Below are 15774 nucleotides of genomic sequence, written 5' to 3'. Positions count from 1 at the left end.
TCCCCAGCCCCAGCTGGATTTGTCAGCTGGACTTTCCATGTGTGTCCACATTTTTCCCAGTTGCTCTGCCCTCAGGCACCCGGGGCCCCTCTCTCCAGCCTCCGCCGACACTCACCTCGCAGGGCCGTCCTGAGAGGACGCGCCCTGGTCCAGCCTGCTTGTGATCCTCCTGCTGACCGCCCTGACACGGAGACGCACATGGACGCTGTATTTTGAAGCTCCTGTCCTGAGCCCATTACAGCTCCTGGATCTGTCCTTAATTTATTTCTAACTCTCCTCACTTTAAGTACACTTCAGTGATGTTTCCTCTTTTTACTTTTTTTCTGTTTTTCCTTCAGACCGTTAATTTGGTAATGGTCTCTCGCAATAACCCTTCTCTTTCTCACTTCAGTAAATGTTCACGTCTGCAGATCTTGTTTTTTTTGATTTTCAGAAAATTTTCTGTAGGCTGTCACTGTGCTTCCTTGGGCATTCCCTTGAAAATATACTAAAGTACTGTGTGTTTTCCAATAGTGTTGCCTTAGAAGATTCTTGTTTTGGTTATACGGATTGGTTTCCTCTTAGGTTACAAAGACATCTTTTAAATAAGCTGTAATTTTCTTTATGGGAGGGGTGGGGTGCACCCCTGGAGCTGCTCAGGTCCTAGCAGCATTCACATGGTGACAGGTACTGCAGCATGCAGGGTGAGGTCTGCTGGCGAGCACGCTTGCCCCACGGTGTGAGGGTAGGAGGCGGCTCCAGGCTGTGCTGATAAACGCAGGGGAGGAGCGAGCATCCTCCCACCAGGGGGTGCTTCAGGCCCCCAGGGGCGACCCCATCTGCAGCGTTGCCCCCTTAGCTTAGGAGGCTTCCCAAAGGTTGCCCTGCGCAGGTGAGCCTGTGCCATTCCTACCTGCTAGCCAGGTCTCTGGGGGCAGTGCCTGCCCTGCAGCTTTTGGCTGTGCTCTTCTGGGCCTCAGCCCTGGGTGTCACAGGCCTGCTTTCTCCCCAGCCCAGTGAGGTTCCTTCCAGGTGTGTCCCTGTGGCCTGTGCTGTTCATTCAGTCAGGGAAGGGACGAATCAGGCCCTCGTTGCCCCCAGATTCTTTCTAAGGATTGTGTTTAATATTGTTGCTGTTGCTAGTGGGTTTTATTTTGTTGTTTTGCTTATTACCAGCTTTTAAGAGATGAAAGCAACTCTTTTTTGAGGGGGGGCGGGTGGCTGGTGTCTAGTGTCTAGTGCTGGAATCCTCTTGGTAATCATCTTTTAAAGCGGACTTCCTCTCCCTGTTGGGAGGACTTTGTCCTTGGGAGAAGAAGCAGCCTTTGAACAGAAGCAGTCCTTTTGCCACAGTCTGTGTCACACAAAGGGACAAATCCAGGGTAGTCTATCCCTACTCTCATCAGTCCTTTTCCTCTTTGGAATTTTTTTCTTTCTATTGTGTTCTGTTTTAGATTGAAGCACATTTGGACACACTTATAAATGAGCAAGCATCCTACGTTTTAACTAGAGCAGGCTTGAGTTACATCTATAACACCGTGCAGCAGCATAAACCTGAACAGGTAAGCACATGGATGTCCCTCAGTAAATGAACTGGCTTAGCATGTGGATTCTGGAGCCAGACTTGGCACTGTAACCCCAGTTCCGCTGCTAATAGCTATGTGATGCTGGGAAAGTGACTTTGTCGCCTTGTCCTCGTCGTTGGGCTGGTGGAACTGGTAGCGTCTGTGTCATGGGTTGCTCGGAAGACCAAGGGGGGGTGACACATGTACAGTTCATGGATGACTGCCTGACTTATGGTACTGTGCCCAGAATTATCAGCTCTCCTTACTGCGGGTGGCTTTGGTTAAAAGGAATGAAAATATCCAGCGGGCTAGGAAGACAGCGGATTAGGAGAGACAGGGCAAAAAAGGTCTTCATGAAAAACACTAAATAAAAGAGAAAGTGCTCCAGAATACCATTTCCAGCCATGCACCAGCTGGACAAGGTCTGCTAAATCCACAGGGACTGTGTACTTGGTGAAACCAAGGGTCTGTGTTCTGAAACAAGTGAGTGTGCCTGCTGGAGAAGTGGCAGCCACGCCGTGGTTGGGAGAAGCCAGGGGTTGGTGCTTGGAGACGGATTAGTTTAAAAACCCAAAAGTGGCCGCGGATCCGGCAGTGAGAGCCACGCAGGGCAGCATGGCAGGAAGTGCTTCCCACAACCTGTGGGCACGCTTTAGTATCTGGCGTGGACGATAGCCTTTCACACACCTGCAGCTCATTGTCCCGGGGCTAGGAAGGTGGAGGTCCACAAAAGGGGGAAATTACCATGCCCCACATGGCCATCTTCTCAGCGGGTTGGGAACACCCTTGCACAGTGCTGCGGCCCAGAGCTTCCCTTGGGGTCTGCGCGCACCTGTGACGTAGCACAGTCTTCCCTCAGCGGAGGCCCTAGGAAGGCACGGCTTGGAAGAGGGACCTGTACAGAAGTCCCAGGGGCCCTACACCAATGCCACGGACATGAGGGTCCACGGCAGAGACAAACTGTGGCAAGACTGAACTGAAGGTTTGGACTCCTGCAACAGCTTTAAGTCTTCAGGAACACCTGCAAGTTTTGATTGTGAAAGCCACTCTCTCTTCCTAACCACATTCAGGGTAGGCAGCACCAACTATACATGGAAATTTGATGCATTGATTGGACCCCAACAAGATACGGACCCCCACTCACCACAAAGACAAAGTTGGGGAGAACTGGCTTGAGGGGAATAGATGGCTCCTGGGCGCCACCTGCTGGTGACTCAGAGAAAGTGCACTCCACCAAGCTGTAAATCTGACAAATTAGAGATAGTTGTTCAGATAAGCCTACATATCCTAAAACAACCCTAGCAAGATAAGCAAATGCCAAGAGGCCAAAAACAACAGAAAAATTTTAAAGCAGATGAAGAAACCAGAAGATATAGATAACCCAAACACCCAAATCAAAAGATAAGAGGAGACACAGTACTTGTAGCAGTTAAAGAACTAAGGACAAACAACGAGATCATGGCACAAGATATAAAGGACATGAAGAAGACCCTAGAAGAGCATAAAGAAGAATTTGCAAGAGTAAAAAAAAATAGACAATCTTTTGGAAATAAAAAACTGTCAATCAAATTTAAAAGATTCTGGATACTCACAGTAATAGATTAGAGGAAGCTGAGCAGCGAATCAGCAAGCTCGAAGAGGACAGAATGGAAAGTGAAAAAACAAAAGAAAGAATGGGGAAAAAATCGAAATGGGTCTCAGGGATATGATGGACAACATAAAGTGCACAAATATAATAATCATTGGTATTCCAGAAGGCGAAGAGAAGGGTAAGGGTCTAGGAAGGGTATTCAAAGAAATTTTTCCCAAACTTTCTAAGCAACTTAAGTACGTAAATCTTAGATGCCCAGTGAACTCCAAACAGAATAAATCCAAATAAACCCACTGCGAGACATATTCTGATCATATTGTCAAATGCTGAACCAAAGGAGCAAGTTCTGAAAGCAGCAAAAGAAAAGCAATTCACCACATGCAAAGGAAACAACATAAGACTAAGTAGTGACTACTCAGCAGCCACCATGGAGGCAAGAAGGCAGTGGCATGACATATTTAAAATTCTGAGAGAGAAAAATCTCCAACCAAGAAGTCTTTATCCAGCAAAGCTCTCCTTCAAATGTGAGGGAGAGGTTTAATTTTTCACAGACAAACAAATGCTGAGAGAATTTGCTAACAAGAGACCTGCCCTACTTGATATACTAAAGGGAGCCCTACTGACAGTGAAACAAAGAAGGAAGAGAGACGTATGGAAAAAGGTTCGGAACTAAAGAGATTCAGTAAGGGTATGTTAAAGGACATTAAAAGAGAAGAAAAATATATCTGACAAACATAAACCAAAGGATAAGATGGCTGATTCAAGAAATGCCTTCACAGTAATAACACGGAATGTAAATGGATTAAACTCCCCAATTAAAAGATACAGATGGGCAGAATGGATTAAAAAATATGAACCATCAATATGTTGCATACAAGAGACTCATCTTAGACACAGGGACACAAAGAAATTGAAAGTGAAAGGATGGAAAAAATATTTCATGCAAGTTACAGCCAAAAGAAAGCAGAAATAGCAATATTAATCTCAGATAAAATAGACTTTAAATGCAAGGATGTTAAGAGAGACAAAGAAGGCCACTACATACTAATAAAAGGAACAATTCAACAAGAAGAAAAAACAATCACAAGTGTTTATGCACCCAATCAATGCCCCAAAATACATGAGACAGACATTGGCAAAACTAAAGGAAGCAATTGATGTTTCTACAATAATTGTGGGAGACTTCAATACATCACTCTCTTGTATAGATAGATCAACCAGACAGAAGACCAGTAAGGAAACTGAAAACCGAAACAATCTGATAAATGAACTTGAATTAACAGACATGTATAGAACATTACATCCCAAATCACCAGGATACACATTCTTCTCTAGTGCTCACGGAACTTTCTCCAGAATAGATGATATGCTGGAACATAAAACAAGCCTCAATAAATTTAAAAAAATGGAAATTATTCAAAGCACATTCTCTGATCACAATGGAATACAATTAGAAGCCAATAACCATCAGAGACTTAGAAAATTAAAAAATACCTGGAGGTTAAACAACACACTCCTAAACAATCAGTGGGTTAAAGAAGAAATAGCAAGAGAAATTGCTAAATATTTAGACACGAATGAAAATGAGAACACAGCACATCAAAACCTATGGGATGCATCAAAAGCAGTAATGAGGGGGAAATTTATAGCTCTAAATGCATACATTAAAAAGGAAGAAAGAGCTAAAATCAATGAACTAATGGAGCAACTGAAGAAGCTAGAAAATGAGCAGCAAACTAATCCTAGACCAAGTAAAAGAAAAGAAACAACAAGGATTAAAGCAGAAGTAAATGACACAGAGAACAAACACACAATAAAGAGAATAAATAACACCAAAAGTTGATTCTTTGAGATCAACAAGATTGACAAGCCCCTAGCTAGACTGAAAAAATTTCAAAAAGAGAGAAGACCCAAATAAACAAAATAATGAACAAGAGAGGCAACGTTACTGCGGATTCTGAAGAAATTTAAAAAGTTATAAGAGGATACTATGAACAACTGTATGCCAACGAACTGGATAATATAGAGGAAATGGACAGTTTCCTCAAACATACGAACAGCCTAGACTGACCAGAGAAGACATAGAAGACCTCGACCAACCAATCACAGCCAAAGAGATCCAGTCAGTCATCAAAAAACTAAATGCCCAGGGCCAGATGGCTTCACAGGGGAATTCTACCAAACTTTCCAAAAAGAACTGACACCAATCTTACTTAAACTCTTTCAAAACATTGAAGAAAATGGAACACTACCTAACACATTTTATGAAGCGAACATCACTCTAATACCAAAAACATGTAAAGATGCTACAAAAAAGGAAAACTACAGGCCTATCTCCCTAACTAATATAGATACAAAAATTCTCAACAAAATACTTGCAAATCGAATCCAAAGATACATTAGAAAAATCATACACCATGACCAGGTGGGGTTCATTCCAGGCATGCAAGGATGGTTCAACATAAGAAAATCAATCCATGTAATACAACACATTAACAAATCAAAAGAGAAAAATCAAATGATCATCTCAATAGACGCTGAAAAAGCGTTTGACAAAATCCAACCTCCCTCCTTGATAAAAACACTTCAAAAGGTAGGAGTTGAAGGAAACTTCCTCAGTATGATAAAGAGCATATATGAAAAACCCACAGCCTACATAGTACTCAATGGTGAGAGACTGAAAGCCTTCCCTCTAAGATCAGGAACAAGACAAGGATGCCCGCTGTCACCACTTTTATTCAACACTGTGCTGGAAGTGCTAGCCAGGGTAGTCTGGCAAGACAAAGAAATAAAAGGCATCCAAATTGGAAAGGAAGAAGTAAAACTGTCATTATTTGTACATGATATGATTTTATATCTGGAAAGCCCTGAGAGATCAATGATACAGCTACTAGAGCTAATAAACAAATTTAGCAAAGTAGTGGGATACAAGATTACGGCACATAAGTTAGTAATGTTCCTATGTACTAGAAATGACCGAACTGAAGAGACACTCAAGAAAAAGATACCATTTTCAATAGCAACTACAAAAATCAAGTACCTAGGAATAAACTTAACCAAAGATGTAAAAGACGTATAAAAGAAAACTACATAACTTTACTAAAAGAAATATAAAGCGACCTAAATAGATGGAAAAATATTCCATGTTCATGAATATGAAGGCTAAATGTCATTAAGATGTCAATTCTATGCAAACTCATCTACAAATTCAGTGCAATCCCAATCAAAATTCCAACAACCTACTTTGCAGACTTGGAAAAGCTAGTTATCAAATTTATTTGGAAAGGGACGATGCCTTGAATTGCTAAAATCATTCTAAAAAAGAAAAATGAAGCGGGAGGACTTACACTCCCTGACTTTGAAGCTTATTATAAAGCCACAGTTGTCAGAACAGCATGGTACTGGCACAAAGATAGACATGTTGATCAATGGAATAGAGTTGAGAATTCGGAGATAGACCCCCAGATCTATGGCCGACTGATCTTTGATAAGGCCCCCAAAACCACTGAACTGGGACCTAACAGTCTGTTCAACAAATGGGGCTGGGAGAGCTGGATATCCATATCCAAAAGAATGAAAGAGGACCCCCACCTCACTCCCTACACAAAAATTAACTCAAAATGGGTTAAAGACCTCAACATAAGACAGTACCATAAAACTCCTAGAAGATAATGTAGGGAAACATCTTCAAGACCTTGTATTAGGTGGTCACTTCCTAGACATTACACCCAAAGCACAAGCAACAAAAGAAAAATTAGATAAATGGGAACTCCTCAAACTTAGATTTCTGTACCTTAAAGGAATTGTCAAAAAGGTGAAGAGGCAGCCAACTCAATGGGAAGAAATTTTTGGAAACTATGTATCTGACAAAAGACTGATTCCTTGCAGATATAAAGAAATTCTACAACTCAACGACAATACTACAGGCAGCCGAATTATAAAATTGGCAAAAGATATGAAAGGACAGTTCTCTGAAGAGGAAATATAAATGGACAAAAAAACACATGAAAAAAATGTTCAGCTTTTCTAGCTGTTAGGGAGATGCAAATTAAGACCACAGTGAGATACCATCTCACACCGGTTAGAATGGCTGCCATTAAATAAACAGGAAACTACAAATGCTAGAGAGGATGTGGAGAAATTGGAACTCTTATTCATTGTTGGTGGAACTGTATAATGGTTCAGCCACTCTGGAAAACAGTCTGGCATTCCTTAGAAAAGTAGATATAGGGTTACCCTTCGATCCAGCAATGGTACTTCTCAGTATACACCCAGAAAATCTGAAAGCAGTGACACGAACAGATACCTGCACACCAATGTTCATAGCAGCAATCTTCACAATTGGCAAGAGATGGAAACAACCCAAATGTCCTTCAACAGTTGAGTGAATAAATAAAATGTGGTATATACACAGGATGGAATAGTATGTGGCAGTAAGAAGGAACAAGGTTGTGAAACATCACAACGTGGATGAACGTTGAAGACATAATGCTGAGCGGAATAAGCCAGGCACAAAAGGAGCAATATTATGTTACCACTAATTTGAACCTGAAAAATGTAAAATAAATGGTTTATAATGTAGAATGTAGGGGACCTAGAGATAGATAGCAATTAGTGAAGGGGGAACGATAAGTTATCATGGGTAAATTTAACATTCTGGGAATGCTCAGTAATGACTGGTTTGGTATTTCTGGTGGGTATGGTAGGAACAAGTTCACAAAAATATAGTTATCTTAGGTTGTCTGTTTTTCTTATTCCTTTGTTTTGGTTTTATTTGAAATGTTTTTTTATTGTCTTTTTTTAAATTTTTTGATAAAGTTAATAGAGAAAAAAACAACAATGAAAAAAAATATGCAGAGCCCCCCTGAGGAGCTGGGGAATGGTTGCTGATGTTCTCACAAACATTGAGGACTGGCGGTTTGATGTACTGAGCCCCATATCATGGGACTTGCCCTTAAGAAGCCTGTTATTGCACAGGAGAGGCTAGGCCTGCTTATAATTGTGCCTAAGAGTGTCCCCCTGAATCCCTCTTCATTGCTCAGATGTGGCCTCTCTCTCTAGCTAAGCCAGCTTGGCTAGTGAAGTCACTGCCCTCCCCCCTAGGTGGGATCTGACACCCAGGGGTGTAAATCACCCTGGCAAGGCGGAATATGTCTCCTGGGGAGGATCTGGACCCGGCCTTGGGAGATGGAGACCAACATCTTCTTGACCGAAAGGGGAATGAAATGAAAATAAAATTTCAGTGGCTGAACGGTTTCAAATGGAGTTGAGAGATCACTGTGGTGGACATTCTTATGTACTATATAGGTAACCCTTTTTAGGTTTTAGTGTATTGGAATAGCTAGTAGTAAATACCTGAAACTATCAAACTATAACCCAGTAGCCTGACTCTTGAAGATGATTGTATAACAATGTAGCTTACAAGGGGTGACAGTGTGTTTGTGAAAACCTTGTGGATCGCACTCCCTTTATCCAGTGTATGGATGGATGAGTAGAAAAATGGGGGCAAAAAACTAAAGGAAAAATAGGGCGGGAGGTGGGGGACAATTTGGGTGTTCTTTTTTTACTCTTACTTTTTTATTCTTATTTTCACTTTTTCTGGTACAAGGAAAATGTTCAAAAAATAGATCTGGGTGATGAATTAACAACTATATGATGGTAATGTGGACAATTGTATACTTTGTATGATTGCATGGAGTGTGAATTAATCTTAATAAAAAAAAAAAGAAAATATCCAAAAATTAGCATTATAAAATATGCGAAGGATATTCATACTGGTGTCCTAAATTGCTGCCATTTAATCTGATGGGTAAAAGTATTCATCCCCTTTTAATTTAGTGAATTGTGGTCTGTTACTTGGGAAAGGTAATGACTTCCAGGGCCAGCCTAGCATCTTGGTAAAATGCAGAACTCCAGTAGACAGAGAAGGGAGTGGTGGGAGCCTTTGAAAGCTGAGTCAGCTTTCCTCTTTGAAAAGCAGCGATCTCTTGAATGACACGGAGAAGTTGGCCACGTGTGTCTTATAACCCAGGACCTCTTGACTGATGCTCTCAAAAACTGATAGTTCTGATTTTTTTCCTTTTGCAGTGGTAGTAAGCAAATTTCTACCAGTGGGAACCTGTTCTGCCTTTCTAAAGTTAGCAAAGTGAAACTCTGCAGGACTCCACGTCTCGCTGGCATCTTACTCAGCTGCCACCTTTATCTTGCTCACGAGTCAAACTGAAGTGTCGTGGTGTTTCCGTGGTGAACAGTCTTTGCCTCTTCCTTCCTCCAGCAAGTATTACTGAGCATGTAAAGGCCCTTTCTCTTGTGGCATTAAATCGACGCTTGAATTGTTTGGAAATAAACTAAATGGATTTCCAAATTGGGGAAGTCCACTAATGGTTCATTCCACTTAATTGAACAGAAATGTATATACCCTCTTGTAATGTTGCCTCTTGCTCTTTTTTAGGGCCCTTTAGCACATTTGCCAAACCTGGATTCTGCGGCCCTGAAGGCTGCCATGGTAAGTAAATAAACTTTCAATTTAGGTTTGCTGGGGAGCATTGCTATTACTTTGTCCTGGGTGATAACTTTTATCTCGTGTGGAGTTTTCATAGGCCCCATAATGATGACTGAGGAGCTGTGCGTCCCTGTTTCTAAGGAGGTAGGACCACGGGGTGTGCTCCAGGAATTGCCCCGTTCCTTGGAGGTCTCGTCCTTTCCCCTTGTGTTGTTCTCCTGTCATGCACCCACTCCTGGGAGCTGGCGTGTCCCCACAGAGCTCCTGTCACCTTGTAAACTGACTACCTTCCTTCACCTAAATCACTTTTCAGAAATGAAACCAAGGTTGGAAGATGCTTACACATTAAGACATAGACTTGCATAAAAACACTTTTAGTAGATGCAGAGTCCCTCCTGCCGCTGCCCATAAGCACATTCAGTTATTCAACAGGAAAAGTTTAAAATCACAGTTTATTGGTGCTCTGTGAACTCATAGTGTACCCGCAGCTGGGCATCTTCGGAGCCTGTTGGAGCTGCATGGCTGGGCAGCGCGTCCACACCGGAGGCGGGTGTGCTCTTGGTCATGAAACAGGCCTTTATTAGCATACCTTGAGGATGTTGTAGGAGCAGGCTTATTTTATTGCTCATTTACGTCTTTTTCTACTAATGGTGCATCTATCAATTTTTGATGTTTAAAGAATATGAAAAATACTGTTGGCACCACTTGGGCCTTTCAGTTAAGTTCCAATATTATTTTTACTCTTTCTTCGTTAAAAGACCTTTTATTCTGTTCCGTTTTAAAATTTACACCAACCACTCTATTCCCTTCCTCTAAAACTTAGGAATTGGGAAGCGTTCTCACCTCAGTCTCTTCCTTGCTCAAGCTCCCAAAGACAAGTTCAGAAGCTTTCTTCCTTTTCAGAGTTCTACCCTCGTGGACAGACAAGAGTAACAAACATGAACAAGTCAGGTTACATATTATTACAGACTTACTGCTGTGATCTCTGGTTTTAGGTTCGTGGCTTCTTCCTGCGATGGTCTTAAAACAACAGTTACTCTCTGAGTGTGCGACCCAGGGAACCTTCAGTTTATTACCTTCTTTTCAAGGGAGGACCCCTTTCTGCATTGGCCCCCGTTTCCAGCAGGTGCTAGCGTGTATGGGGCATCCTCTGTGTGTCCTGTGCCACTCTTTCATCTCCCAGCAGCCCCACCCTACCACAGGGCCTTACCTGCTGTGCTGACCTCTTGCCACGGGGCGTGGCTGGCACACGCCTCCCTAGGGTGGCTGTTGGCAGAGCTTTTCTGTCTGTCATCTCACAGAGCTGGGAGAATGACCTTCAGTCCCCCTTCCAGCATGAAGCAATTCTGGACACCGTTCAACCAGCAAACGTTCTGGAGTTTCAGGGTTGGCATTGTTGAAGAGCTCTGAACCCTGGTCAGTCTGATAAAGCAGCCGGTATCCAGTTCACTCGGAATATTGTTTCCATTAGTAAATGCCAGACGGGAGAGAGGGGGATGGAAGCAGCATTCGTTAGTCATCTGCCCTGTGCCAGGTAGTTTCAGGCAGGTTTTATCACTAACCATTTAATTCTCTCCTGATGAGTTTGAGGGTACTTTTCCTGCTTTATAATGAAAAACCTGAGAGGTTTAAAAACTAGCCCAGAAAAGACAGTCCACGGAATGGGAGAAAATATTCGCATGTCATTTATCTGATAAGGGACTTGAATCCAGAATATATTACAAACTCTTACAACTCAGTATAAGAAGACAACCCAATTAAAAAATGGGGAAAGGATTTGAGTTGATGTTTCTCCAAAGAAGATAAAGTGGTCAGTAAGCACGTGAAAAGATGCTCAAACATCTTTCCTTAGTCGATAAGGAAATGCAAAGTAAAAGACAGTGAGATTCCAGCTGACCAAGACGGTGCTGCAGGACACCCCTGGGTCCGTCCCCCACAGATCTTTGAACAACTAGCAAAAATGGTTGAGCTCTGAAACTGGTTGAGCAGGGTGGGCCCCAAATCAAGAAAACGCACCTTAGAATTGATAGAAGAAGCTCAGTGCACTATTGAAGTTAAGCTGGTATCAAATCAAATGTGATTGCTACAGATTTAGGATATTAAATTTAAGTCCCATGGTAACCACAAGGAAAATTTATGACAAATGTACACAGAAAGAAATGAAAGGGAACTCAAAATGGTACAATAAATTCTGTATTCATAGATTGGAGGACTAAATGTTGTTAAGATGTCAGTTTTACCAAAAGTGGTTTATAGATGAAATGCAATCTCAATCAAAATTCCAACAGCTGCCTTTGCAGAAATGGAAAAGCCAACCATCAAATTCATATGGAAGGCTAAGGACCCCAATTAGCCAAAACCATCTGGAAAAGAATAACAAAATTGGAGGACTCCATTTTCCTACTTTAAAATCTGTTACACAGCCATATTAATCAAAACAGAAAGGTACTTGTGCATGCACAGACATATAAACCAGTGGAATTGAATTGAGAGTCCAGAAATAAACCCTCACAGGTATGGCCAGTTTATTTTTGACAAAGGTGCCACATCCCCTCAATCCGGAAAGAACAGTCTCTTCAGCTGGTGCTGGGAAAACTGGAGGTCCATATTTGAAAGAATAAAAGGTGGACCTTTTATTTTCACACTATATATAAAAATTAACTCAGAATGGACCAAAGATCTAATAAAAAGACAAAACTATTAAACTCATAGAAGAAAATGTAGGGAAACATCTTCAGAAGCAACAGAAGAAAAATAGATAATGGCACTGCTTCAAAATTAAAAACTTCTGTGCATCAAAGGACCTTATCAAGAACGTAAAAGTCAACCTACAGAAGGGGAGAAAGATTTGGAAGCCACATGCTGCAACAGGGACGACCCTCGAAAACAGGCTCAGTGAAGGAAGCCGGCCACAGAGGATGCACGGATCATATGATCCCATGTATGTGAACTGTCCGGCCTGGGCAAATCCATAGAGACAGGAGGCTTTGCCATGGAGTGACTGCTAATGGTTGCAAGGTTCCTTTCTTGGGTGAGGAAATGTTCTAACATTAAATTGTGGTGGTGATTGCACAAGTCTGAATGTAACAAAAATGCTTGAATTGTATACTTTAATTGTGTGGACTTTATGGTTTGTGAATTATATCTCCATAAACCTGTTCAGGAGAAAAGCAGAACAAAGAAACTGGTCCAGTGCTTCAGAGGTAGTATTTAAGAGGACTGGAATTTAAATCCAATTCTTCCAACTCCAAAGCCCTTAGTCTTTCTGTAAACTGTGCTGCTTTTATGTTGTAGCCTGCTCAACTCACTTCAGAAGACCAGCAATCCACAGTAAGAAACGGTCTGTGAAACTGAGGGCCTGAGATTACCTCCTTATGTTTCCTTTCCCAAGATTTGTGAGCCCAAGTCCAGTGGCTCCTGGCACCAGTGGGCAGCAGGTGTCAGCCGGCAGGACGCAGCCCGTGGGCGTCCCCGTGGGAGAAGAGGTGTGGTTCTCCCGTCCCTCCTGCCACCCCCAGAACAGCTGTTCCTATAAGGTTCTGTGTTCACCATTCACCGCAGTAATCCCCTCACAGTGTGTAAGCCCCACGATGGGGACACATGGCCACCTCAGGGCCGGTGCAAGAATGTGTGTGCCAGCATGAGCCAAACAGTAAAAAAATCCAAACGCCCTTCACTAGTGAGTGCATCGTGCACCAGACTCGTTCTCAGAAATAAGAGGGACCCCTGATTCGTGTGATTTTTTGCCTCGTGGAGCTGGACACAAAAGTGCTCTAGACCATGTGATTGCCTGCGTGTGCTCCAGGAAATCCCGAGCAGTAGGGCCCACAGGAGGTCAGCGCCTGCCGGGGACAGCAGGGGATCAAGGCACCCTCTAAAGGTCGTGGTTGCGTGGCTGTCTACGTTTGTCAGGACTTACCAAGTTGTGCACTTAAAATTGGTACATGAAGCATCAATAAAAATCTAAAAACAAATGCATACACCCCTCTATTCCTTTTCATTGTCTTCCTCCTGTCTCTTCTCTTTTCTTTCCTCTTCCTGTTCTGTTTTGACTTCTAAACCCTGTCTGTTCCTGTTCTGTCATTAATCATTTTGACTTTTCCTTCCCTTTATTTGTGCTTTCTCTTGCTTACCTAGTACGGCTAGGCTCAGTAAATGTGTGTCTGCTCCCTTTTTCTCCCCTCTGATTTGTGCCATCACAGTCCATTGAAGTAGCACCTTCCCTTGAGCAAGAGAAAAGCAAAAAAACAAAACAAAAACAAATGAGAAAATAAAATAAAGCTTTCTAGTATAGAGTAATTAGGTCAAAGGCCAGTTTGAGTTAGACAGCATGTTAAAAAAATTGAAGTGACTTGTCCTACAAAATTAAATAATGAGGAATGTATTCTAATGATGCCATGAATTGATTTACACGGACCCAGTACCTGGAAGTCAGTCCCTTTATCCTCTCTGTTACCATGTCATGACGATCTTACTTTCTGACTTTCCCACATTTGCCCACTTGTGTCCGCTGTTCCTGCCTCCATGGTCCAAGGCTGCAGTTGTGCCCTCGTTTGGCCTCCTTGCACCTCTGCTTGACTACGCCTACGTTCCATCCTTTCTGTAGCCAGGTTTAACTTCTTAAGTCATCTTCACCTACTTAACTTCAGAGGTTTCCTAATGCTTTTATGGTAAAACCTAAAATCTTTATAAAAGCTTGCAGGCCTCTCTGATTGTTCTCTTCCCACCTCAGCGCTTGGACCGTGAAACCACGTCCCTCCGTCAGTCGTGCTGCTCTGCTCACTCCCCTCAGCTGCCTTTCCTCAGCGAGGCCTTGGCTGAACCCACAGTCCGGTTGTGGCGCCTGTGGGTGCTTTCACACTGCCTTGGTTTCTTCCTCCAGAGCAGTTAACACCATTTGTAATTGCGTATTTATTTATATTTTTATTTGTTTAATACAGCTCTCCGCAGGCCATGAGCTCTACGCAGCTAGCTCTGTAGTTCTTTTGCTCCCCATTACACTCCCATGGCCTAAGCCAGTGCCTCCCATGGTGGGTGCTTGGTACGTACTTGCTGGTGAGCGAGTGAGCGGATGAGTGGATGAGTGCAGCAGGCGCAGGAAAGTCAGGTGCACTCGAAACCTTGCGACTTTACTCAGAAGCTCTGAGGCAGTTTTAAATGAATGGTTTGGATTTGGGGTTTTAAAAGTAGGTATTGCTACTAATGACTGTATTAAAAAGGTGACAGTTTTCAGAGCTTTTTACTTAGGCTATCCAAGGAAAAGTCATTTAAACACAAAAAACTAGTTATTTAGAATATGTTGTGTTTCCCCCTAAGACATAACCTTTAAAAGAGATGGTAGTGTTGGCGATGTTTGTCACCAAGTGAAAGTACTTTGTTTTGCGTTTCTCTGTTCCATTTAGGTTCAGTTTGATCGTTACCTGTCAGCCCCAGACAACTTATTACTGCCACAGCTAAACTTCCTTCTAAGTGCCACAGTGAAGTAAGTATTTTCAGTTCCAAATAGTTGGTAAAAGTTCACATATTTTTAAATACCAAGTAAATTTCCTGGGGAAAAATTATTTTCAAGACTAGATTTGCCACTGAAGAGCTTTCTTCTGCTTCAGCACCCTCAAGGAATGCAGTACCCCCGTCCGAAGGGGCTCCTAAATGCACACTCTCTGCCAGCCTCTTCTTCCTGCCCGAGTCACAGTGTAGATGCTGCCGAAATCTGACTGCACCCTTGCCTCTGTGTAGGGCAAACTCTCCACTTAACACAGTATTGCTCTAAATTACGCCTAATAGAATTTGAGCTGTGGAGCCATAGTACCTAACTCTTACTGTCAGAATTAGGCATGATATGTCGTGGAAGAAAGAAGATCAAGATATCCATTGTGCAATGCAGATAAAACATTTTATGGACTTTGGAACTAAATATTTTCCATAGATAAATTATAAAATTATTCAATGTCATATAGTTATTAGGGGTATATTTGAGACAAAGGACCATATATTAAATATTAGAATATTATTATTAGAAGAAACCAAGAAATCATGTGACCTCCTTGATGTAAAAAAAAATTGACGTATTAACATTGTCTTAAGGTAGGAAATTAGGCAACATTTTTTATAAGTTATTTTTCTCTTCCTGGTTTCAC

The 15774-nt window shown here is 42.2% G+C and overlaps 1 protein-coding gene across 3 annotated transcripts in view; it reads left to right on the top strand.

The window, feature by feature from the left end:
- COG6 (component of oligomeric golgi complex 6) overlaps positions 1-15774 on the top strand; it is an 82133-nt gene that overhangs the window by 60618 nt on the left and 5741 nt on the right. For 2 of the 3 annotated variants that reach the window (XM_037799663.1, XM_037799664.1), the window contains 3 exons: positions 1434-1541; positions 9587-9640; positions 15040-15119. In XM_037799663.1, coding sequence (XP_037655591.1) covers positions 1434-1541; positions 9587-9640; positions 15040-15119 — 242 coding nt within the window. The other variant, XM_037799665.1, reaches the window with a different exon arrangement.

This window comes from Choloepus didactylus, chromosome 12 (genome assembly GCF_015220235.1).
Source record: "Choloepus didactylus isolate mChoDid1 chromosome 12, mChoDid1.pri, whole genome shotgun sequence".
Taxonomy (NCBI): Eukaryota; Metazoa; Chordata; class Mammalia; order Pilosa; family Megalonychidae; genus Choloepus; species Choloepus didactylus.
The sequence above is the reverse complement of the archived record's forward strand: the minus strand, read 5'-3'. Positions and strand labels throughout refer to the sequence as shown.